Here is a 26907-nt window from a genome sequence, read left to right as displayed (position 1 = left end):
ACTCCCAAGACAGACCCGAGCAGCGAAGGACAGGGAGACGAGACACTCGGAGCAAGGGAAAGGTGGTAAGGAAAACCTGGGATCTTTTTACATTGACTTCCTAGACGTGGAAACGAGCTGAGGTTCTGTGTGTTTGCGCTAACCAACTAGAAGGTAATTAGTCAAAAGCAATCCACATTGTTTTGTATTGGCTCCATTGTTTTTCCAAGCAAGACACATTTATGTGAGGAGCTAGCGGAATGTGTTGCTAGCAGGCTAGCTAACGTGAGCTGGCTAATTAGCTTTTCAGCCATCCCAAGATTTGGGGGTTTGTGTTCTTCGCTGAGATATACCTCCGTTCAAAAAAAGAGGAAAAAACACTGGAAAATGTCCACCGAGTTACCGGGTCCTGCTTAGACGTCCGACCCAGCCAAGATGTCATACTATAGGGCGCACACTCATATGTAAGTAATTTAGAGCTTAATGAGCATCTTCAACACCCGCACCACATCATAGGAACACCGGGCTCTATTGTTGCTGTCGAGCCGGGATACCTTCCAGTCCGTACGGATAAAAAACAAGACTTTCTGGTGGAGAGACTGTCTGCCCCTCCGATGTTAATGTCGACCGACGTTGCATCTATCATACTGCCCGCTACCCGGGGGATAATGGACCTGGAAAGGGACATTGACACCACAACCGGACCGCATGCGATCGCGCCTGGGGGTCCGGCGACAGTGCGGGGGATGAAGAGAGGAGACCCCGAACCCGACGCCCAGCCAACCGCAGTTCTGGTGGACCTCGCCGCGGCGGACTGCAAACGACCGCGGATAGACGGGACCGGGGTCGGTGACGTTGGCCAGGTAAGGGGCGAGCATGGACACACACACGGGGGTGTCTTTGTTACCGATTCGGGGTTCGTAGCCCGACCGTCCGTCAGAATACAATACAACCGGGTTGATTTTCTTCAAGTGAAACGGAGTTACTGTATGTCTGTAGCTACTACTGTTACTGTCCATCAGTAAACACAGCACATCAGTGATCAAATATCGTAAGCTAAATTTGGGCATTTGGTTAGTGCCATGGCTGTGAGCCAGGGCATGGTGAGTAGTGGGGCCGTAGCAGACAAAGGTAACCTGATCCTGGCTGCTTTATGACAGACGCTCCGCAGACAGACCGGCTGCTCGGGAACGGTTCTGTAAAACAGTGGAGGCTTATTTTGATATGCACGTAGAAGAGATGAGCGTTTCTAGTAATGATAATGACTCAAGGTGTTACATCGGACATAAGGGGGACCCCCTCCCCCCTTGTGTGGCTAGGTGTATGGGTGAGGGGGGGGGGGGTTACGGGGAAGACAAAGAATAGTCTGAGGGAGGCCCTCATCGACACACGCAGGCAGGTCTCACCGCTACAGCATCCCTGTCTGTAGATTATGACTTACTCCTCTCGATCTTCTTTTGTTGGGCTCAACCCTCCTCTTCATACCCCCCCCCCCCCCCCCCCCCCACACACACACACACACACACACACACACACACACACACACACACACACACACACACACACACACACACACCCCCGGCTATGTATCTGGGGGCTAATTGACTCCCAGTTCACATGTTTCCAGACATCACTACCCCTCCCTCTCCCCCATCCCTCTCTCGCTCTCTCTCGTATATCCCTGCCCCGCACCCCCCCCCATATCAGTGGCAGTAAAGAGGCTTTGTATTGTGTTAAGCAGATCCCAGATCATTTAGTGGAGGGCATTAGGCTGATCGCTTTAACGGGCCTGAGAGGGTGTAGCAGGCTGGTCAGCGTCCTGCAGGATCTGAGTGTTTTCTTCCACTACCAGTCTGTGTTGAGAAGCCACTGTGGGTCTCTGCGCCAGAGCAGGCGTTTATGGTTTGGGAGTGGTCCTCCAAACGTCCCAGAATGGAGCAATTCAGTGACACCAGGGGATCTTTATAAGATAGTTTACACATAGTGGGTTCTCCTCAACTAGTCCGGCGGTTAGGGTAAACTATGGGGACTGTAAGACACAGAAGTGTGGTTCATAGTTTGTGGCAGACTGGAACAGGTGCTGTAGGTCAATAAACCATTTTCTGCTGATGGTCCAGCCCTGTTGGTTGGGGTTGCGGGGGTTAGGGTGAAATCTAATCATTCACTCTATAGGCAAACTAAGGACTCAAAATAGTATTTAACGTTTATAACACTTAATTATTATAATATATTAACACATGAATTAATGGATGTAGTGGTGAAGTTAGCAATTAGCTTAGTTGTTAATAAAAAATATATTTGTGTATATAATGCATATAGATTATAAAGATTGAGGGAATGGATAAAGATTATATATTGTGTGGGTTTGTGTGTTTGTATATTTATTGATTAGACCTATATGGTGTGTTTATAGATTTTTATATTGGGTGTGTATAGATTATATTGTGGGCGTGTGTGTATAGATTACAAGGTTTGTTTGTGTGGGTAGAGAATATGGTGTGTCTGTGTGTAGATTAAAGTTTGTGCATTGTGTGACGATAAATAAAATGACAAAGAATATGTGTACATTGTATGATGTGTGTGTATAGATTATATAAATTGTTCATGGATTATATTGTGTGTGTGTGTGTGTGCACAGATGAAATAGTTTGTGTGTGTACACAGATTAGTGCTGTTCAATGATTTCTTTCCAGAGCAGCGTAGTGACCTTGACCTTTGAACTCACCGTGATTAGCTCCACACACTGCTGCTGTTACCAAACCTCTATCTACCACTCTGTTCCTCTTTTTCTGCCTGCTGCTGTTACCCAACCTCTCCAATACTTTCCCTCTCCCAGCTGTTTCTTCCCCCCCCTCTCTCTCTCTCTCTCTCTCTCTCTCTCTCTCTCTCTCTCTCTCTCTCTTCAATGTTCACTCTGTCCCCCTGCTTGATGATGTCATCCAACCCCCCTTGTTTAATTTTCTTAGCCCCTCCCCCACAGTTGCCCCCAAACTGTCGCATGTACTCCATCACACAAACACTCATGCACGCGCACACACACACACACAAGCTAATGTCAATTGATCCTGTCTTCAGCTCTCCCTCCGCCTCTCTCGCCATCTGTTGACCTCATGTCTCTTACCCCAGAGAGAGAGAGGGGGGAGGGGAGAGAGAAAGGGTTAAAGCAAGAGAAAGGGGGAGAGATATAGGGTTAAAGAAAGAGAGAGAGGGGGGAGAGATCAAAGACAGAAGGGGAGAGGAAGGTTTTAATGGATAGAAATGATCTAAGTGCAGTGGATCAAGAGAGAGAGAATTCAAAGTTGTGCGTGTCAGCAGGACGGCTGGAGAGAGAGGGATCAGGTTCAGCTCTCTGCTTCAGACCCCTTAAGAAAATAATCACATGAAATTCTTAAAGTCTGACTCATTGCCTCCATCTTCTCTCGTCTCCTCTCTCTCTCTCTGTTTCTCTCCCTCTCTCCGTCTCTTTCTCTGTGTCTGTCTTTCTCTCTTCTCTCCCTCTCTCTCTCTGTTTCTCTCCCTCTCTCGTCCCCCTCTGTCTCTCTGCTTATGTTCTCTCTGTTCTTTTTCCTCCATTTGCTCTCCTTCCAACCCCCTTTTTTGCTCGCCCAGACAGAGTGATTCCAGATGTTGCTAAATTCCTCTCTCTGTCTCTTGCTCTCTCACTCTCGTTTTTTCTTTCTCTCCTTTTTCTAGAATCGAATAACATTTTCTTATTCTATTCTTTTCGTTCGTTCTTTCTTTCTTTCTTATCTTTCTTTCTTCTTGTTAGCTTTCTTTCTTTCTTTCTTTCTTTCTTTCTTTCTTTCTTTCTTGTTATCTTTCTTTCCTCCCCCTCCCCCACTTGGGTCTGTCATTTCTGTGCTCTGTGGTGTAATTTGGGTTTAAGATTCCCCCTCTGGTCTCTGCAGCTGCGGTGGAGCCGGAGGAGGAGTCCCACGGCCTAACGATGGGGTTAACCCTACAACTAGCCCTCCCTCACAGCTAGCCCTGGCCTAGCTCTCCCTCACAGCTAGCCCTCCCTTACAGCTAGCCCTGCCCTAGCTCTCTCTCACAGCTAGCCCTCCCTTACAGCTAGCCCTGCCCTAGCTCTCCCTCACAGCTAGCCCTCCCTTACAGCTAGCCCTGCCCTAGCTCTCCCTCACAGCTAGCCCTCCCTTACAGCTAGCCCTGCCCTAGCGCTCCCTCACAGCTAGCCCTGGCCTAGCTCTCCCTCACAGCTAGCTCTCCCTCACAGCTTGCCCTGGCCTAGCTCTCCCTCACAGCTAGCCCTGGCCTAGCTCTCCCTCACAGCTAGCCCTGCCCTAGCCCTCCCTCATAGCTAGCCCTGCCCTAGCTCTCCCTCATAGCTACCCCTACCCTTCGGCACCATCACCCCCCCTCCGTTGTACATTCACTCCCAATAAGGCACAGCCCAGAGTGGTTTACTGCGTCCATATAGTGTACACTACATATAAATATGTTCCATATGAGTGTGGAGCAGAGCGGCCCCTCTGGGAACAAGGCACGAGGGGAGATTGGTTCCAGATGAGACAGGAAGTGGACGGAGACAAAGAGAGGGCTGTTTTCTCACTCACACACACACACACACACACACACACACACACACACACACACACACACACACACACACACACACACACACACACACACACACACACACACACACACACACACACACACACAGTGATGGTAGTTCCAGTATTCATACCTCTATTCTTCTGCTTGTATTCAGTTTTTCTCTTATTTTTGATGAGCTCCCTCCTCCCATCCCAGGAGTATGTGGATGTGACGAAGGAGAGTATCACATTCTCCTGGGGTTCCCCATTTTATCTGGTGTGCGTGTCAGGGCCGATGCCATTGCTCTCTCCTTTCTCTCCCTCCATGCTCTACTCCTCTCCTCTATCCTCTCTTCCCCGGCAGACAATGGCCTTCTGGAGGGACGCGCGTGTGTGGGAGGGGGCACGCAGAGAGACAGATATAATCAAATTAAACTCAATTACCAAGCAATTAACCACAACACTGGTTTCCAGGGTGTGTGTGTGTGTGTGTGTGGGTGTGTGTTTGCGTCCATGTGTGTGATTCCTTTTGTGTGGCTTACAGGTCCAATGCTTGACCCAGAGACAGGGGCGAAAATGGCCCTAGTACTCCAACATAAGTACCCCCCAAAGTACTTAATGTAACTATCTTAACTTTAGATCTTTTTAAGGGACCCTAACCCTGCAGGCAGAGTTTAATGGGTGTGTTTGTGAAAAGTTGGCCTAGTTCCGCTGGATAACAGCGACGCGATCAGAGCCCACTGCCGGCTGCAAAACCTGCTATTTTCTCTGAGCGGATACGCCGATTTAGATATAGTTTTATAGGATTCGGCCAGTTGGTTCGGACCCCGAGATAATTGTGGACATTGTGGTTGAAACTGGGAAGTCGGCTAGCCATTGACAGCCATTATATTCCAAGAGTGTTCAGCAACTCACATTGCTGAACCTTGGTTTGTCCAACACAAGTAAGCGCTTAAGAACTGCACACAATCAAACAAATCAACAGGGTTCAATTCTTTGTTTACACGCCACCAGGCCTGCTCACATCCCACAGCTAATTCTCACATACTTCAATCGGAGGGCCGCTGTTAAAATTCTGTGTGAAGGCAGAGGCTGCGTTATAGAGGGCGTGATAATTCACTATTTATTAGTGCAGAGCACCATTCAATAAGTAACGAGGGGGTGCGTAGGAGTTGTTTTTTTTAACTGATTGGAACGCAGCCTAAACAGTCACTTCGGAATCAATATGAAGGGCTCAGTTCCCGGTTGTAAGAATGCACGAAGTACAAGACTGTCAACTGCACACTTAATTTCACCTTCTCCCCAGTTCATTGCAACCAGTTGGTTGAAACAATATGATATCCAGTTAAATCCCAAATTCACCACCACATTTAACATAGAAGAATTCTAACTGCTAGCAAATCTGTGTCTCTTCTTCAAGTCGTGAGCGACGCAGTGGTATGTAAACAGAATCCTGATGCTGCGTTCAAATCGTGTGTTAAAAAACATGCTGTGCTATGCTCAGCATGATGATCCTTAATGATACGCGCTCTACCCGGAGAGCTGCTACCTGGGGGGCTTATCTAACTGTGGGCCTCGGCCTAAGTCTGGGACCGTGCACAGCTGCAGGTAAACACAAAATCAAAACCCTGTGGATATGTTTGTTTGTGGGCAATATCGAGGAAGCTACCTAGCCGAGGCAGGTAGTTTGTGCGTACCTGGGTGAAAACAAAAATACAGCGGGTAGTGGCTAGTTTTTTCTTGTAGTAGTCTTTTGAAAGATTTTGGATGTCAACAGATCGACATCTGCCCAGTTGCAAAACACATCTACTCTGTGAGAAGGGAGTTAGCTGAACAATAATAACGGCTATTTTTCTTCCTACCATGGACAATGTCTCCAATTAACTTAACTCTAGTCTTAACGAACCCGCAAAATTCCTGATGTATAGTGCAGACTTTACGATTTGTTGTACGTTTGTTGTTATTATCTGTCGTGACCTGACCTCTGTCTCTGTTTTGTCCCTCTCTCGCAGAACAACGAGCCTTTGAACCCTGGTCTCCATGGTTACCCTCCTCAGAGTCAGGTAAGAGAAAAAAAAAAATCCCTCACCCTTTGCTGAGCTGGCTTTCAAAGTAAAGTTAAGTCCAGAGACCCTTCAGTGTGTACGGTGTAGAATCAAGAATGTAGAATGTACCATTGCAGGCTAACTTGCGTGTACACAGTTGGTGCTAGCACTAGGCATGCTAAACGTGTCGCCAGCATGGTGTGTAGTAAATCTGGTTGTGTGCTTGCGTGTGTGTGTGTGTGTGTGTGTGAAGTCCTGCTCTCTACCACAGCAGGGCTGAACCTCAGGAGGGAGTTGCGGTACACACACACACACACACACACACACACACACACACACACACACACACACACACACACACACACACACACACACACACACACACACACACACACACACACACACACAGACGGGGGGGGGGGGCCCATGTCAACACTACCATGTTTACCGCGTGGGACCAAGTAGTTCACCTTCAGTGTGTGTATGTGAGACCTAAATAGCAGTGGCTGTTCAGACCACATAAATGAGCGGGGTACAGACACGTGCACACATACTAGTGCTACACGTGCGCTGCCCTCAGCACTGCTGCTGTCTCTCAGCAATGCATGCAGGGAGAATACCCAGATTAGAGCCCTGCCTTCTCTCACTCACTCAGTCACTCGCTCACTCTCTAACTCTTGAAAACGTGTAGGCCATGGTTTCCATGTGTCCTGGAAAACCTTGAAATAACAGAAACGTATAAATTGTTGTGTGGCAGGCTGCCACTGCAATGCAGCAGCAGTAAACCTTCATGCTGCAGACAGACGGGAGTGAAGTGGGGGTGGAGAGGGGGAGGGAGGTGGGGGAGAGAGGGAGGTGGGGGAGACGGGGAGGTGGGGGAGAGAGGGAGGTGGGGGAGGTGGGGGAGAGTCGGAGGTGGTGGGGGGGAGAGAGGAGGCGGAGAGAGAGAGGGGGAGGTGGGGGAGGGAGACAGACAGTCGCGTCAAGGAGCAGGACGACAGGAAACGACCGAGGTAGAGGTTATCTGTTGATCTGCTTTGGGGTCTGGTGTTGCTTTGCCCTCCTGGGCTGCCAGTAAGAAAACTTCTGAAGTGTTAACATCCTCCTGCCACCATGATGTCACTGGGCAAACTCCCTCCTTATAGGACTGTTCGATTTGACGAGGTATATAAAGGGACAAGAGAAAAATGGCTATCGATAGATACTTTGTTTATTGGCTTCAATATTTGTAACGTATTTTATATGTTTGATATCCAACTTTTCTTAATTTGTCTCATGTGTGACAGTTATGCTTGCCTCTTCTCAATAAAAGGAGAAAAAAGAAAATGCCTTTCATTTGTATTTGGTTGACAGGGTTATCAAAGAGCAGTCATGAGGCCTGTGGTTATTTTGGGAAGACATTTCTTTCATTGAACCAACCGAACACGCACTATATCGGGTATCACATATTTACATGACGTTATCAAGATATGAAAGGACCGATATTGTGATAAAGCATTTTGTCCATATCGCACAGCCATATCTCTTCCAGCCTCATATCCGGTAAAGAGGTCACATCCTGCCCTGCGGAAATAAACCATAACAAACATAACATAAAAATATTCATAATAACAATAATATAATGTGATGAGATGTAATCCTCATCTCAGGTGTACTAAGTTGAGCACAGCCAGGAGAGGATATCATTGGAGGAAAGTTAGTGATAATACAGCCAGTGCTTCCCTAAAAAAGCCTGTCATTATTTCCTATAATCCCCCTCTGCTCCTCACCGCTTCTATTCATCTTACTTCTTTCTCCCCTTCCCACATCACCCCCCAACTCCCTCTATCACCCCCCCCCCCTCTCCACTTCCTATCTCCCCCCTCTTCGGTTCCACCCCCCTCTCTCCCCCCTTCTCTTCTACTCTCACCCTCCACCCAATTTTCACACACTTCAGTCTTCAAATCAGCTCTTATGGAGAACTGTAATTAGGCATTTTGGATTACAGTAGTCCTATGGAAACCATCAGCATAGAGCCCTGAGTAGGACACACACCCGTTTGTGGGTGAGGGAGGGAGGGAGGGAAAACCCCTGCTATGTGTGATTGCATGCTGCTTCATGTCGGTGGCCTACAGGTCCCTGCGAGCCGACCCAGCCCACTATAACAGCAGCAAGCCTCCAGGCAGACATTCCTTACTTCATTCATAATCACCGTCTCCCTCCCGCTCTCTCTCTCTCGCACTCTACCTCTCTCTCTCTCTACCTGGCTTAAAGGTCTTTCACGATCAATTACATTTAAGGGGCTTCACTATTATTGGCACGGCGAAGGCATTTCTTATTCACAGAGCAAAATGGAAAGGTTGACTGGGTTCATACCTGGTATTGCACAATAACAGGCTTCTTCCTCCATGCTACCGCTGCTACCCTTCAGTTTTCCTCATAGCATGCAGCACTGCTAGGCTTTTATCCGTAGATACATTTCCTTTGTGAGGGGCTTTGGATATCATTGTTTGCGAGATGGCTGTAAAATGTAAATGTACTGGTTGTACCAGCCACTGCATATTACTAACAATCGGCTGTTGCTTCTCCCTTTACCGCTTTCTCCCTCGGTCTCTGTCATCCTTCTATCCGTCATATTGCCTCTCTGGAGTCCCTCTCATGCCTTTATCTCACTCTCGCTCAAATCATTCTCCCCAAACATCTTCCTACTCATATGTGTATCAGATTTTTCAGGGTAAATTATTAATGTGTTTGCTGTAAATATTTAATGGTTGGTGGACTGAAAACACACGGCTGCCAGTAGATATGGAGGGAGAGGGATTAGGGGAGGGATTGATTGAGGGATGAAGGCATAGAGGGGGAGGAATGGTTGGGTGCGGGGGGAGCTAGGCGGTGAAAACCTGCTTGTTTTTCTTGTATATTGGATTCTTCTGACTCACAATCGATGACACAACCAAACATGTTCTTTAACTATCGACTCTAAACATCATTCTCTCTCTCCCCCCCCCCCCCCCCACTCCTTCAGGACTCGGCAGCAGATAGCTTGGTAGACGCTGCACCCTTTTTGGCGTTCCCCCCTCCTCCCCCCCCCCAGAACGGCGTGGCGGGGCCCGAGTTCGGCTCCGGGGCCATGTTCGTCGCCGGAGGACCGGCCGAGGCGGGAGGTGCCGTCCCGGGTGCACCCATCGCTGCCGGAACCATCTGCATCAACAACAACGTGAGCACAGCACCAATCGCAACATATGAAGCCGGCAGGTGGCTCAGGAGGTGGCGCGGGTCGACTGGTAACCGGAAGGTTGCTAGTTCGATCCCCGGAACCTCCTGAGCTGAGTGTCGAGGTGTCCCTGAGCGAGACACCTCACCCTGACTGCTCCTGACGAGCTGGCTGTCGCCTTGCATGGTTGACACCGCCGTGGGTGTGTGAATGGGTGAATGTGAGGCAGTATTGTAAAGCGCTATGAGTGGTCACTGGTTAAAGCGCTATCTGCAGCTGCAGTCCAAACCGGTACTGAATCAAGGAGCAGGAACTGAAGAATGTGGAGCTATAAACCCTAACCCATCTTGACCCCCCCCACCAGGTGAAGTCAGAAGAGGCCTCCCAGGTGGAGCAGCCGGGGGCCCCGTGCGAGGAGGTGGGAGCCGGGGCGCTGGCCCTGGTGGCGGTGTCCGACGGGGACTCCGAGCCCAAGGGGACCCCCAAACGCCTGCACGTCTCCAACATCCCCTTCCGCTTCCGGGACCCCGACCTGCGACAGATGTTTGGGGTGAGCAGCCAGAGGGCCCGCACTGTTCCTTCTCCTCACTCTAGGAGTCTCCTTAGGGACCCTTGGGTCAGCTCTAGGGGCCCATACTGATCACAGATGTTTTCTACAGTTCAATATAGACCAGAGTTGTCCAGTTTCCTCCCAAATTCCCTTAGACTGGGGAAGCCAGGTTTATAAACCCAGTACCGCCACAGACCCTATGATTGACATACTACTTCATAATGGAAGATGATAAAGATAATTGTTTGTTATAATATGAAACGTAATTTTGAATTATTTAATGATTAATTGGCCTATACGCTTTTGACTTTTCATTGGCATTCCAGGAACAAAATGTTGTTTAATGAAAGACTCTGGTTTGTGAAGACCCCTGGTCTTACATCTGGACAGCTCTTACATTTGGAGATGAGGTCATTGTCTAATGTCCTGATGAAAATCAGCCATGATTTTTTGTTCAACTTTTTTTTCGTCGACATCACTCTTGTGCTGTCGACGCGTTCCGGGGGGCACTTTGCGATCAAATTGCATCCATTTTGTTCCAACTGACGGTTTAGCAACTCCCTAAACGGTATCTTTTTCTGGTCCAACTAAGGTATGCACGATTTGACTACTTCCTGGCTAGGTAGCTATCTCCAATAGAGCCCATGATGAACAAACCCACTATCAGTTATTGAAACGCCCCCTCCTGCTCTTACCCTGCGCTCATTATGATGAATTATGAGACTGCCTATAAAGCCTTCTTCACTCAGAAGTTTTACTGGCTCCATGTCAGTGAGCTTGTGCATTAGCATGTCAGAAGAACATCAAAACATGTGGATTTGGTCGTTTCTGTTGTTGTTCCATTGGGATAGGATCCGCGTTGTGTCACCCAGTGACGGTTTTCTTCTCCTGTTCACGCTCAGCAATACGGGAAGATCCTGGACGTGGAGATCATCTTCAACGAGAGAGGATCCAAGGTGAGAGCCCCAACGTTCATGTTCTCCCAAAAACCCCCCGACCACCTCCACTCAACCCAACCCTCCTCCTCCACACACTGCCTCGCTTTCTTCTGTGATCATTTACTCTAATTAAGTTTTTACTGCGAATCCTTAACCTTTTCCAACCCAACTCTTGCCTAGCTGTAACCGTACTCCATAAACCATTACTAAACCTACACCATCTCCCAGATGAACCTCTAGCCACATCCACGTATGGTGGGCTCAGTAGAAGGGTAAAGGGGTGAACCCTCTCTCTGTCCACCATGTGTGCAGGGTTCATTAGAGGGGCTCAGAGTTCCACTAGAGAGGTACACCAGATGGTTATAGGGGTTGATTCCTCCCTATGTCCACCATGTCCTAGATTCACTAGAGGGGCTACACTGGATGGTACAGGGGGCTGACCTCCCTATGTGTGCGCCGTCTAACAGCTCTGTGTGCCGTAGGGCTTCGGCTTTGTGACGTTTGAGACCGGTGCGGACGCGGAGAAGGCCAGGGAGCGGCTCCACGGTACCCTGGTGGAGGGTCGCAAGGTCGAGGTAATATATCCCCCTCTCCCCTTCTCTCTGGCTCTATCTCTGTCTCTCTCACCCTCTCTCTCTGTCTCCGTCTCTGTGTCTCCCCCCTCCCTCCGCCCTCTCCCTCCCACACACGCATTAGAAGCACTGCCTGGCTGCTGATTGTGCTAGCTATCTCCCCCCCCCCCCCCCCCCCCCTTCCCATCACTCACATGCTTTGATCTGTCCTGCTGGGTTATCTTTCTTTTTTAGGGGCTTTTGAGCATAACGCATGCTGGGGGCCTTCTGGAATACGTTTTATCGCGCTCAATCTCAGCATGCATGCAGTCTTCCTCTCTTCCCTCATTTTCCTGTCCTGTCGTCCATTTGGGCGACGTTCCACCGTTTGAACAGGTGTTCCCTGTGATCTCGCTGAGCACTCGAGACCAGCTCCTGGCCCGTAGCTCCTGGGGGGCGACTGCAGCACTAGCATGGCTCTTCTCTTTAAACCTCCCACCTTGGTTTCCCTTCATTCTTTATCTGTGTTGCCATCAGGTCGTGTGGGGGGGAGCAAGTGCATGGCGTTTCTTTAAATTTCGTTTTAATGTCAATGTTTAAATATTTGTGAGTGGCGAGGAGGTTGAGTGCATGGCCTGTCCTGGTCGGGTCATCGTCATGGGAGAGTCAACATCTTGCATGACCGACTGGGCTGGTTGGCTACACTTTGGTGTAGCTGTGTGACCGAATGACCTCCACCTGCATCCATCACCCCCACTTCTGGCAAATCAGCAAGCTGAATGAATACTCGTAGATTCTGTCTAGCCAATCAGCAAGCTGGATGTATAACCTGCACCCCCCCCCCCCCCCCCCCCCCCCCCCCCAACAACCTGAAGGGGGGGCATCCTAGCCTCAAACTATTCTTCACTACCTCCTGTCTCCATTTCTCTCACTTTATCCTCTCTCCCTCCTATCTCAGACTATCTCCTATCCTCTCTCTCTCTCCCTTTACCCTTTCCTCACCCCTCTCTGTCCTTCTCTCTCTATTTCACCTGCTCTACCCTCTCACTGTCCTGTCTCTTCCTCTTCCTTTCTCCTCCCACTCTCCTCTCTCCATTCCCTCTCCTCCCCCCTCTCTCTCCCTCCCTCTTCCTCTTCCTCTTCCTCTCCCTCTCTCCTCCCTCCTTCCTCTCTCCTCCCACTCTCCTCTTACCAGTCCCTCTCCTCGCCCTCCAATCCCTCTCCTCCAACTCTCCCCTCTCTCTCTAGTCCCCTCCCTCTCTCTCTCCTTCCCACTCTCTCCCTCTCTCCCTCCTCCCCTCTCCCTCTCTCTCTCCTCCCCTCTCTCTCTCGTTGGTTGTGTTGCTGCTGTTGTCCTGCATGCTTTGGAGACGTTGAGTCACGGAACGGCGGCGCGGTGTTGTCCGCTGCATGCAAGCTGCCCTCCAGATGTGGTGTCAGGTTCTAGTCACGTGTCCACTGCATGGGGGTGCGTGTGTGTGTGCGCGTGAGTGTATGTGCGCGTGCGTGCGTGTCTGTGTGTGTGCAGTGCATGGAACAAAAGGGCTAACATCGGCCGAGCGATGGGTCTATTTTTACCCCGGTCTTCTCCCGGGGGGGGGGGAGAAGGGGACTGCGTCTGAGCGGACATGTTGTTGCTGTTGTTCCTTCTCGCTTGGTTTGGTCCAACGATTTCAGAGTTTGTTGAACTACGGTTTCAGGCGGAGCGGGGGAAGTCTCCCGGTACTTTCATAAACTCTGAAATACGAGCCGACTCTGATGGGTGCGGCTTCTGATTTAACATTCTGTCCTAGAGTGTGGAAATCACGCCAGTGCTTTTGTCTGTGGTCTCCGTCCACCAGCATGCTGTCTAGCGGGGGTTGCATGCCTGGTCGGTATCTAGTCTGCTTCCACATGCTGGGACTAACACAGATGGACACTCGGTCCTGCATGTCCATTGTTTTGACTGGTTCTTGGTGAAGATGGGCTTTTGGTGACAGGTCTTCTTGGGTTTTTTCAGTTGTTTCGGCATGAAGTCTTCTGGAACTGTGTTTCAAAGCCCTTCTCCGACACGGAGTCGAGAAGCTCAGCTTGTACTTCTTCACAAAGAGTCTGCCAGTGTTTACGTTGCATTCATTGGCTGTTGTTATTTCTTAACTCGAGCCAATAGGGGGTTTGGAAGGGCTTTTTCCTTGTAGTTTGCATGTTTGTAGATCACTGTATCGGTGTGCATAATCACCTCCAGGGTTTAAGTGTCTCGTTGTAACATGATGTATAGAAAATGTGTTGTTCCTGTTAAGTGAAAATGTATTTCTCTTTGTCTGGAATAAAACTCTGCGCTTTGAAGAAGTCAGTTTCCTGTGCGCTTCCGATATATCCATGTAAGTGGCCCAACTCCAATTCACTCCAATTCCTCCTGTGTGTCTATATGCTGTGTCTATATATATATTTATATACTCTCATTCCATCTGCACCACTGTTTGTACAGCCCCCAGGCTCCTGCAGGCCTAGACACGGAGAGGCCTGCTCTGTGTACTACTGCATCCCTCTCCATCCTGGACTGCTCTCATGCATGTGTCCCCCCCAGGGCAGAGCTTCTGGGCCCCCATCCCCCATCCCCCCAACATGTCTGTTAGGGTTAGCATGTAGTCCGGTAAGGTAGTGTTAGCAAGTAGTCCGGTAAGGTAGCATTAGCATATAGTCTAGGGAAGGGTGTTGCAAATTAGCATCCGCTATAAGCACTAAGATACTTGCATTGGATGGCTGTTCTCAGTTTGTCACTGTACACTGTATCTGTCCCTATCAAATCATCCATAAATATATAAGATAGCATTAGCATGGTGTCCGGTAAGGTAGCATTAACATGTAGTCCGGTTTGGTGGGATAACATTCACTTTACTAAAGCCAGAATCGGTCGTAAGTCTGCACTGACTCATTTAGCCCGGCAAGGACTCATTCGGTCTGTGTGTGCGTGCGTGTGGTTGATGGGTAACGGGACGGCCAGACTCCTCCACGGCGCAGAGTTTTGGTCTGATGGGGAACCCAGGCGGTGGGGGCGCGACGTGGAAACGCCTCCAAACTGGCATGCACGCGTCTGGTTAGCGGTGGGCCGCTGTAGACTCGTAGCGACGATCACTTCTGGATCCCCTCACCACCGCGGCATGGGAGGTCTGTGGTCTTTGGGCCGAGGTTGCAAGTCGTGTCTGAAGGTAACCCGGTCTTGCATGAACCCCTTCGACAGCGATCCAGTCTGGAGGAATCCAGGCTTTGGCTCGGCCCATCACGACAGCAATCGTTTTTTTGTCCCGAAACGGGACACTATCAACCTCGATTGTGTGTCGGTTTTTTTGTGCGATGAGCACCATGCTGAGCTGACGGGCTGGTCGTGCTTCTGCATCCCGGGCTCTCAGAGCACCGCTTCCTGGTGGGGTTTGGGTTTGGGGCGGGGTCTGGGGCTCGCTGTCCATCGGACCCTGGCAGTGGTCTTGTGTAGTAGCTTGCATGCTTCGTCACCTAAGATGCTATCTTACTACATTTGTGCGTCCGTCGGGAGCAACTGTCCCTTACCCCCCCGGCTGTCATTGTCTACTAATTTGTCGACTGTCTTGTCTGTCTTTACCCCCTCCACCCTCCATGCGCATCGTGTTTAGCTTGTCCTGGTGAACCGCTGTTCCATTGTGTTGTTTGTCTGTATCTTAGCCCGGTGTCTTTATTCTCCTTCCGTAATCTGACTTTTAGATCTACTCCACTTGAAAAACACGCTTGCTTGGACCGGTGAAACCATGAGCGCTGCTCCTATGAAGCCTCAGGGTTTAGCCGTACCTCCTAGGAACACACCGCTTCTTTACGGATTTATTTATCGGATAGCGTACGCTGCTGTTGGCGGTCGAGAGCTAGGCTGCCGGAACTAGGCGGTAATGTGTGGAGGGCGCGGTTGGGGGTAGCTTCTTATTCCCTCTAAAGTGGTCCACAGCAGCCACATGAGGTAGACATGAAACAGCTCCCTCTCTCCCCATAACCACAGCGGACTTGGGGGGGGGGGAGGGGGGGGGGGGGAGGGGGGGGAACCTCTCTAAATCGCTCAGAACCCTTGTTTATCTGCCTAGCCCCGACTGGTTCAGGGCTTTTACTCATTAGCCGTAGCCGTGAGAGTTAGCACCCCTCTGTGTGGCCTCCTAATGGGCTCTTCAGACAGTTTGGTGGAAGTGTTTTCAACTTTGATTTTGTTGGTTTGGTTCCGTCATTTATTATATATTTTTTGTTTCCCTGATGACTTCTTTGTGTTGTTGTCAGTCTCCACGGTAACCCCTCGCTGTTCCTACGGTAACGGTAAGTTGTGAACAAACGTCAGTTACTGAAAAGCCCCCCCTTCCACCCCCCACCTCAAATATTGATTGTGATTAATATCATTAATACAAAATGTAATGATTGCACCCATTCATGCCCCTACCTTATGACGTCATTGTTGGATATTTATATTTTATTTGATACTAATCTTTAGTCTAACACACACGCACACACACGTACACACACACACACACACACACACTGTCACATACTGTACCGCCGCTCAAATCCCTCGAAATCTGTCTGTGTCGTTTGAAGCTGAAGACACAGGAAATCTAACCGCCCTATCAGACCTCTGCCTTTAATAAGGTATGCTCTCTTCTGCTAGCCCCCACCCACCTCCTCCTAACACCTGACTCGGACTGGCCAATCACTGTCTTGCACACAATCACCTAGCGGCCACTAACTGCGGAATTCAGCATTCAGTTCCCCCCCCCACCCTGCCAGCATCTAATATCAAGATGAAACAAAGATGGCCGCTAGGTGAATCAGGCACAATAACCCTCCTCTGGGGACAGATCTGTGGGCTTTCTCTGATTAATAATAATTTCAGTAATGAATTAGTCAGTAAGGAACATTGCGAGGATGTCCAAATCACTCTTATCCTTCTGCTAGGGGCATGTTCATATATCAACAGGGGAATGGTTCCTAATGCCCTGTGCCACTTCTTCAGCAAGTTGAACCTGTTTCATGTGCACATTAGCGTCTGTGTTGAAGAAGTAAACATCATAGTAGTCAGCCGCTGCAAAGCTTTCTACGCAAGTCGCTAATCTGCACATCGCGCTTGCTTTCCTCGACAAGAAGAGAGTACTGATTCATGGGCGTGTTGTGGAAAAACCGCAGTCCGCAACGTCACCTGCACTTGAACTCTGCTTCTGCGGAAAGAACAACACGCGAATGAAGCGCCACTCTTTAACGGTAGGCCATAGCTGAGCATGCGGTGCCCCTACGTGTTGATGGATCCAAAGCATACTGCTTGTATCCTTGGAGAACGTTGGTTGTGGTGTGACTGTATCAGTGACCTGCCCCCGGGTTCCCCTCCCTGCTGGCTGGGTCTGCTGCGGACATGTCTTCCTCCTTTTGGTTTGGTTCGGCTGCAGTAGTACCAGTCATCTTAGTGCCAGTCGTGTCTGACCCATGCCCATGCGCCTGACACTGTCGTTATCGTTTGTTTCATTCGTTCTTCTTTGGGAATGAGGACTGCTCTCTACTCCTCCTCTTCCTCCCTCCCCCTCTCTCTTTCCCTGTTTGTTTATCACTCTTCCTACCCCCCCCCCCCCCCCCCCCCCCCACCAACCAATCCACTTCACATCCAGTCTGGTTTACAGGGGAATGGTCAACCAATCTAATCTCTTGTGTTGAATGATGTTACACTGTGGTCTATTAACATAGCTGTGTTCTTTTGTACAAAATACTTTTTTCGGTGTTGCTTTGTGTGAGATGATTCCCCCCCCCATCCCCCCCTCTCTCTCTCCTCACTCTTCATTCAGTCTTAATGTCCCTACACCATGTAACATGTTCTTAAGGTTGACTCTGTTATCATCCCTCCCTCCCCCTGCACTCTCCCCCCCCCCCCCCCCCCCCCCCATCCCTCCTCTGTGTTTGAAATCGGAGTGCTGCGTTTTGATTGGTCTCTGCACTGCACCAGAAGCTTGCTGATTGGCTGTTTTTTTTTTTCTTTTATATTGTTTGTTTATTTGTTCTCTCACACCTGGTGATGTGATGCTTAGTATTTGGCTGTGTGTGTTTTTATTCTGTGTGTACCCAGTCTATTTGTGGTTTAATTTGGGAGTTGTTTGGGCGCGTTGGTTGGTGAACACTCTGCTCCTCTGGATCGCATTGAGGTGGTGGTCAGGGACGGGGGTGGAGTCCAAATGGATTGATTCATGGACTATTACCCCTGGAACCTTATTAATCCTTTTCAGATTTACCCTCCATGCTGGTTTCCTCATTTGCATGTTTCCTTGACAGAGGAATGATTAATGCACAAACACGCACACACACTATCCACACGTCTAATAACATGCTAACAGTACACGTGCATGACCAAAGACAGAGTCCACCTATCCTATATGCCTGTCTACATCTCTCTCTCTCTCTGTCGGTCTCTCTCTCTGCCTCTCTCTCTCTCTCTTTCTCTCACTGTATCTCTCCCTGTCTCTCTCTCTACTGGCAGCTGGCTTTTTTCTAATGGTGCCCAATTCCCAACTAACACCCCCCCCCCCCCCCCCCCCCCTCGCACAAAAACACATACACACAATTCCCTGTTGTCGCGATAAAGGTCACACCTACACAAACAATCACACCTACCACCCACCACCAAATGTCTGAGTCCTGGTACATCTAATCAACCTTTGACCTGTGGTGTGGTGTGTTTGTGCATGCCTGTGCTCTCAGCGTTGTCTTCCACCTCTGTGGTGGGTTTTCTGCGTTGACGTCTCGTCTGTTTGTCCGCAGGTGAACAACGCCACGGCCAGGGTGATGACCAACAAGAAAACAGTCTCCCCGTACCCTAACGGAGAGGCGCTCAGCACCTTGCCTTATGGTGAGCAGCTAAACCTAGGTAGCTAAACACAACGCACACCATGCTTACCCTAGCTACCTCAACAGAACATGCTAATTATTAGAACACACACCATGCTTACCCTAGCTAGCTCAACAGAAAATGCTAATTATTAGAACACACACCATGCTTACCCTAGCTAGCTCAACAGAACATGCTAATTATTAGAACACACACCGTTCTAACCCTAGCTAGCTCAACCGAACATGAACCATGCTAACCCTAGCAAGCTAAACAGAACATGCACAATGCTAACCCTAGCAACAGTGGCGCAAATAGTGGACTGCACTATGTACTATATGCGGTGCATAGGGGCGCCGCACTAGAGGGAGCCAAATTGATGGAAGCAAAATTACTTGAGTCTGCATTTTCTGTATTTAACAGCGTTTGTGTAAATGATATGATGATCAATAACAGAGGAACGTCACTGATAAGGCGCCCCCCCTGCTCCTTCGCCTCCCCCCCTTTGTTTTATGTAAATAGACCCGGTAAAAACAGAGTTATAAAGTTGATACAAAAATATAATTTTCCCGTGCTTAAAAGTATGATGATTCAAATGTGGCGGACATTAGTCTACATAGAAAAAAAAATTTGTTTGGTTTTGGGTCCAACATGTTCATATAGTATGTATCCAATAAGGATATCATTTAAAATGTAAACTTTTTTTATGTGGTTTGACTGCTGTATATTTTAAACCTCCTAACTACAAAGTTCATATCAGGTGCGAGGATGGAGAGAAAGCAGAGGATAAGAGAGAGAAAGAATCAGGTCAGAAAGGGGAAGGCAACAGGTTTGTCTAATATTAGGTGGAAGTGTAGGAGCAGCCACTTGATATCAAGTGATTAATTTCTAAATATTATTTATATTGAAAAATTGCATTAGCAAGATGTGTAATTTATTCAAAGCTATTAAATAATGCTTGTTTGACAATAAAACTTAGTGGAGAAGAACATAGGCAAGGGCTGAGGGAGACAGACATGAGGTCGGTGATGGCCTCTGCTATAGAGGAGACCAGTGATGACATCATGTAGGAATAATTAAACTAGTGAGGCCATACAAACCTAATCGCCCATGGTTTTAATTTCTGCCGACCAACCTATTTACTGTGTCCTTTGGGGGAAATTAGTGCAGGCAGACATGGCGAGTCAATCACCACTGAGGAGAATGTTGAACAGAGAGGTGAAGATGAGGGAGAGGAACAGAGAGGTGAAGATGAGGGAGAGGAACAGAGAGGTGAAGATGACGATGAACAGGAACAGAGAGATGCAGGGGAGAGGGCTGGGGCAAGGGGCAACTAAGAAGATCCATCTGAATGGCCTTCACCACACGAAATGGGGGCCTCATTGAGGCAGTACATGGTTGAGAATTGCCCACAGAAATGTCCTGATGGGCCATATCCAAGATCAGATAAGAGTAAAAGGTGTTTTGCAAAAGCATACTGTTTTTGTGTAGAGTCAAATGTCAAATGGAGAGAAAGTGGAGCGGGATTGGTTACTGTACTCCAAAAGTTCCAACAGAGTCTATTGTTTTGCATGTAAGCTTTTTGCTGAAGCAAGAGTTGCTGACACGCGCCTTGTGGTGGGGTATAATAACTGGCAGTGTCTTTCAAAAATACTGAAGCACCATGAAACAAGTGTTCCATCACATAAATGCTTATCTGATGTGGAAAGAATTGGCATCCCGCCTACGCCTAGGTAAAACTATTGATAGCGAATTGCAGAGAGCCATGGCCGCTGAAAAGGCACACTGGAGAAGTGCTGCGACTCGAGTGATCGACTGCATACTCTTCCTTGCAGAAAGAAACCTGCCATTGAGGGGGATAAATGCACAGTTAGGAAATCCTAGAAATGGAAATTTTCTGGGTATCCTTGAGCTGATAGCTCAAGGATAGCCAGCTAAACAGAACATGCACCATGCTAACACTAGCTAGCTAAACTGAACATGCACCATGCTTACCCTAGCTAGGTAGTGTGCAGAATGCACAACATCAAATTGAAAGTTAAATTGACTGTTAACAGGTTTTCCAACCCTGTATAGCCAGTCCTGCTAACTCTCTCGTTCTCTCTGTCTCTGTCTATGTGTCTGCCTGTGTGTCTCTGTCTCTCTGTCGCTGTCTCTTTCTGTGTGTCTGTCTCTTTCTGTGTGTCTGTCTCTTTCTGTGTGTCTGTCTCTGTGTGTCTGTGTCTCTGTCTGGGTAGCGGCTGCAGCTGCTGCTGGTTGGAAGCTGAGTCCTATGATGGGGGCGATGTACGGACCGGAGATCTACGCAGGTACGCTCACCCTTACCGGTCAGCTGACCTCACCAGGCAGCCAATCGTGACCTCCCCCATCGTGTGTATCCTAAACCCTTCTCTCCTGACCTTCGAAACCCTGCTCCTCCAGTTCCGGGTATGTCGTACTCGTCAGCGGCGGTCGCTGCCTCCACCGCCGCCGCCTTCCGGGGGGCCCTGAGGGGCCGGCCCCGCCCGGTCTACAGCGCCGTGCGGGCCGCCATGCCCCAGCCTGCCATGCCCACCTACCCCGGGTAAGACCCAGTACCTAGCATCCTGTGGCGTCTTATCCTAGGTGTCTCTGTTGTATACAGGGGAGGGATTAACCTAGTGAGTGTGAGTGCTTGGCACTTGGTTCTATGAACAGCCTTACTGTACTGACAGCGATATATGTTTTTCTCTCTTTCTTCTGACCGATGTACTTATTGTAAGTACATCGGTAAATGCCCACATTTACATTGAGGGCATTTAGCAGACGCTTTTATCAAATGCAAATGTTATGTAGATGGTATAGTTTTCCTTCCTGGTCTTTCTGCGCTGCTTGCCGCCCTTTACTGCGCTCTGAGGCGGCTTTATTGCTGTACCAACTAGGGATCGACCGATGCAGATTTTTTAGGGCCGATACCGATTTATTTTCATCAGCCTTAGCCGATAACCGATACGCCGATAGCGATTTTCTTAAGCCGATAATACCCTGGAAATTCAGAGTTCTCGCGAGAGCACAATTTGAGTAAGAGCTACCCTCGATAGGATCTACCTACCCTGGAGAAGGCTTGTCTAGCCTGGCAGTGGACTAAACTCTCTCTTTGTCTCCCTCTCTCTCAGTGGCCTGGTCTATCAGGATGGTAATTTCTACGGAGCAGCTGAATTATACGTGAGTACCCTTTCTGCTTCTTCTTCTGCCAACCCCCCCCCCCCCCTTACCTGCACACGCTGCTGGTGGTCTCAGACATGGGGGGGGGTGGGCTGTATGTGGGATGATGTGTTCTGTGCAGGCATGACAATGGCTGTGTGTGTTCTCTCTATAGACTAGTGTTTCAGGAGTCTGTCTTTAGCTCCCCAGGCTCAGGTAGGGAACCCCCCCCCCCCCTCACTGACCTCTCCCCCCGACCTTGACCCCCGCGCCCTAACCCCCATGACCTCACCCTACAACGACGACCTAACCCCCCCCTTCCCCTACGGGCCCGCCCTCTCCCTGGTGTGATGTGCATGGTGTTGTTTAACTAACAGCAGCTCGTGGTTGGGTCGTAGCCCTAACCAGCTCACCGAGGTCCGCCTCCGCTAACCAGTTGGGTTTGGTGTGGTTTGACCCGGCGCAGTCCTCTCAGAGGTCCTCTCCCCGTATCTCCGGTGTATGTAGTTGCTTTGACTTCCCGCTAAATGACTAAACACGTAATAGGGCTGAGTGTGTTTAAGATGCGCATACTAGCAGATCCCCCCCCCCTGCCCTGAGACCCCCTTCGGACTCAGAGCTGCTCAGCACGATGTCCTGCATAGCACACACACACACACCTGTGCCTCTGGGACATTTAACTGTGTGTGTGTGTTTCGGAGACGTGTCTTAACCCCCACACGGTGTGTGTGTTTAAGTGTTTAACCCATAGGGGTGTCCTCGGATACGATTCCGTGCAGTCTCTCTGTAAATCTCACTCCTAATCGATTGTCTCTGTGGAGAGGCGTAGCGCCTGAGCTTAACGGCCGCCCGCCTCTACAAACTAATTACCGTTTCACAAGATGACGGCAGCATTGTGCTTGTCCGTTCACGTCCGCATTTCCGTACTATTAAATGATGATATATTCCATAATGAATATAACACAAATCTAATCGATGAGACAGAGCTCTTTCAGTCTGTTTGGTCTGAATACGCAATGGATTCACATCCGATCGTGACTGAACCTGCGTAGATAAAGAGAATGTAGAAGTGTTTGACGGATGACGGATTTTAAGATGCATGTGAATGCACCGTTCACGCGGCACCGCTCAATTTAGAATAACACAGAGAAATGCACTTTAGGGCCGACGGAGTGAATCATTCCCAACAGCACGCGCGGTAGGGCGTCGCAGCTGCTGTGGACACGGTTTGCATTTGGATTTTCCCAACATGAAGAAAGCCGATTAAAACAAGCATTGCTGTGGTATCAATCATTTAGCTCCCACGTCGTCCTAATGACATGTCCCCGCTGTTAAACACGCCCTCTACTCCCGACATGACGATTAGACTTTTATAGATCCGAGGTCACCCCCGGTCACGAGATGGGTGTGTTCTGGTGCCAGCGACGACATTGATGTGTGTCGGTGTAACGTCCTGGATGTGTGCTGGTGTGAGTGAGGACACGCATGTGTTGGTGGTGTGTGTGTAGCGACGTGGATGTGCGTTGGTGTGTGTGCGGGTGTGAGTAAAGACATGGGCATGTGTCGGTGTGTCTCGCTCCATAGCCTTCTGTAGAGTGGGCTGTTCCTCCCCCTCATTCTCCTACTTGTGTGTTTTCATTCATCTGTATGTCGTGTTCCACCACACTACCTGATCTGGGTCTTCAACTATTAGCCCTATTAGCTTCTGCGGCGCTGTCGTCAACCAGCTAAACTGACTGGTCTGTGTGTGTGTGTGTGTGTGTGTGTGTGTGTGTCCAGGGAGGGTATCCAGCCGCAGCAGCAGCAGCCGCCGCCGCGTACCGCTACGCCCAGCCGGCTGCGGTTGCCGGGGCAACGCCGGCCGCCTACAGTGACAGGTGAGCGTCCCTCGGGGGGTCCCGTCCGTGTTCTCGTCGGCCTCGGCCTCCACGGAAACCCCGCCGCTCCGCTCACTCAGCGTGGATAATGGTTGTTTGTTTGTTTGTTTGTTTGTTTGTTTGTTTGTTTGTTTGTTGATTAGTTACGGCCGGGTGTACACGACGGACCCCTACCACGCACTCGGCCCTGCCGCCGCCGCCGCGTACGGAGTGGGAGCCATGGTGAGACACACACGCGCATGCATACACATACAGACACACACACACAAACTCTCACTCACTCACACACTCACTCACACAGTACACACACACAGTACACTCACACGCAGTACACTCACACACACGTGCACACACACAGTACACACACACCGTACACACACACAGTACACACACACAGTACACACACACAGTACACTCACAGACACGTGTACACACACACACGTGCACACACACAGTACACACACCTGTGCACACAGACAGTACACACGCGAGCACAAGGATACACACACACGCACACACACACACACACACACACACAATACACACAAAAACGGTACACAAACACACACATGCATACTATGGATACTATTTGGGAATGCTCTTGGTTGTAACGGACTCTTGTGTTTCTTGTGTGTCCTAGGCCAGCTTATACCGGGCAGGATACAGCCGCTTCGCTCCGTACTAAAGCCCCCACAACCCCCCCCATCCATCCAACCGCCCCGCTCTCCCCCGACCCCCCTCCCTCCCAGAGGAAGGACCTCCCCCCCCCCGATGGACGATACTCCAAGCCTGCTTTTGTTTCAGTATTTTTTTATCTCGTTGTTTTTGTGTCCCGGAACGGAGAAAAACGATCGACGGAACGGAAGACGTGCACTACGGGACGGGAGGAGGAAGGAGGGCTAAGAACTGAACTACACAACCCCGCCGTCAATAGTACACTACAACTCCCTCGGCTGGACTGCAGACCCCCCCCCCCCCCCCCCCCCCCCTCACCTCCCCAAGGGGGGGGGGCCCATCAAGGAGGAGCCACAGACACACTACGGTCCTGAAACGACACGAAGGACACCCCCTCCGCACCGCCCAACGTCCGCAACATTCAAGACCGGAAGCTAAAGACTGATCTGCACTACCTCCTCCTGCTCCTCCTCCTCCTCCTCCTCCTCCTCCTCCTCCTCCTCCTCCTCCTCCTCTATATAGACTATATTTACTACACTTAGTATTACAAGTATTACTCCACTACGACACTACGATCTGACCTGTCGATCGTCCCAGGGAAACCAGACGCTCCCAGTCTCTCTTTCCAACCGGAGCCAGCCGATTGGCTCAGGAGAGACGGACAGGTTGCACTAAGTAACACACAGACTAGAACCCGCCCACCTAGGGAGGAATCAGCCAATGAGAGCCTGGCGGGCTGATTAACGCTGGTTTAGCGCCATGTTACGCCCAAGTGTACGTGTGCGCATGTCTCTGTTTGTGTGTGTGCTAGAGTGTGTGCGCGCGTATGTGCTCGAGAGTGTGTGTGTGTGTGTGTGTGTGTGTGTGTGTGTGTGTGTGTGTGTGTGTGCCAGCCCAGTGGACCACACTACACCCCGTTTCCTCATGTATCCTCATTACCGTGACGATGGTCTTTGGGCTTCCAAAGACTACCAGGGAAAGAAGCACATTAGCTTGTTCCTGTTCCGGTTTTTTTTTATTTCCTTGTTTTGTCGCCTATCTGCGGGTCTCTACATTTCACCTCAGCGGGGGGTTAGACCTCCGAAACCTCCAATTGCATCTTGTGGTGAACTGGACTCTATCTTCATCAGTAGATCTCGTACTGCATCTGCCCCTGGCCTCCCCTAGAGGTCTGTAGACTGCCCAGGTCCCCGGAAAGGACTCTGTTGGACTAGGGACCAGGACTTCAATCATTGAGCCCCAACATCCACACCTAACGTCCAGAGGACTCTAGACTCTTTCTGAAACCGCAGAACTGCGCACGTGCGTGTGCGTGTGTGGCGGCTGATGCTCTAGGGAGCATTTAAGAAGTCGAAGACTTTAAACCGTTTATTTTGGATTCCCTGCATACATTTCTTTTTTTTATTTAGGAGTATTATCACGAGTAATCTCAATGCATGCATGTGTGTATGAGGAGGAGAGGAGCTTTGCATGAACTTAAATCCTAGTGCTGAATCAGAGAGAGGTGGAGGGGTGTCAGGGCAGAAAGAGAGAAGGGGGTTGTGAAGGCACGAAGGGTATCTCGTAGAGCTATTGACCTCTTTGGGGTAGTCCCTTAGAGGTGGTGACCTTTATCAGTACTTCCGGCCACCTGACCTGACTCTCTTCCACCCTCTCTTTGTCCCGGTAGATGTTTGTCTACGGGGATCTTCTAAAAGGGTTTCAACTGCATGTGGGTTGTTTTTTAATTGTTTCACATGGTCACCATGTCTATACCAATATATTGAGGTGCGTTTTTGTCTTTTCAAAAAGTGACTTATTTATTTGTCACCATTTTATTTCTGCCATTATTGTATCTGCCTTTATTTTTTCATGTCATTGTTGTTTGAATGTACATAGCCTAATAAACTGTTTTGTTTTTAATGCCGTCTGGTTACTCTTGCTTTAGTCAATATTTGCAAATGGGAAATGTACCTTGGGTAAATATAGGAGTACTATTTCTATCAGTGTAAACATTTAAATGTTATAGCCTGTGAACGAATTACCTGTGAACGAATATGATGAATATACCTTTGCTGTTTCGGTTTGATCTTTTCATTTTTTCTCAGGAAAAATATTAAGTCCTGAAGTTATCTCACAGGAAGCTAGAATTGCCACACAAATGGTAGCTAACATGTTTCCATTCATTCCCATTACAACGACAGAGCGTTATAGACTAGAAACATTAATGTCGGAAGAGTTTCCTGAAGATATGAGGGGAATTATTATTATTACTATTTATATTATTGCAATGGTGCTAAACGCTGTTAACTGTTCCTCCATGTTAAACACTCCGCCCGTTACGGAGAGATATGATCTTCTAGACTGGAGAACCCTCACTGGAGTCATGAGCGTGAACCGGCGGAGGTGGTAATGGGTCTTAATTCACAGGGGGGCAATTGGCAATTTGTGGGCATGAGCTCTCTGAGTAATTGAAGAGGGACTAATTGAAAGAATAGATTAGTCGGTCGTGTGAACGGTAACATAGATGAAGATTGCTTTGCACTGTTGGA

The 26907-nt window shown here is 49.4% G+C and overlaps 1 protein-coding gene across 5 annotated transcripts; it reads left to right on the top strand.

Moving 5' to 3' along the window:
* Window positions 1–26249, top strand: LOC307082801 (RNA binding protein fox-1 homolog 2-like). Of its 5 annotated transcripts, none has more exons than XM_079746510.1 (14): window positions 5–153; window positions 496–842; window positions 6548–6598; window positions 9585–9776; window positions 10138–10323; window positions 11226–11279; window positions 11744–11836; window positions 18596–18701; window positions 20900–20971; window positions 21084–21225; window positions 21797–21845; window positions 23604–23701; window positions 23845–23923; window positions 24342–26249. In XM_079746510.1, the coding sequence occupies exons 2-14, from the start codon at window positions 594–596 to the stop codon at window positions 24384–24386; spliced, it is 1416 nt and encodes a 471-aa protein (XP_079602636.1). In that variant the 5' UTR covers window positions 5–153; window positions 496–593; the 3' UTR covers window positions 24387–26249. The 5 variants fall into 5 exon arrangements, with proteins under 5 accessions (XP_079602637.1, XP_079602634.1, XP_079602638.1 ...); XM_079746509.1 differs by having other exon boundaries at window positions 21–65; XM_079746511.1 differs by having other exon boundaries at window positions 1–842; window positions 18596–18683.
* Window positions 26250–26907: the final 658 nt, after the last annotated feature.

Source organism: Pollachius pollachius (genome assembly GCF_949987615.1).
Source record: "Pollachius pollachius genome assembly, chromosome: 11".
NCBI lineage: Eukaryota > Metazoa > Chordata > Actinopteri > Gadiformes > Gadidae > Pollachius > Pollachius pollachius.
The sequence above is the reverse complement of the archived record's forward strand: the minus strand, read 5'-3'. Positions and strand labels throughout refer to the sequence as shown.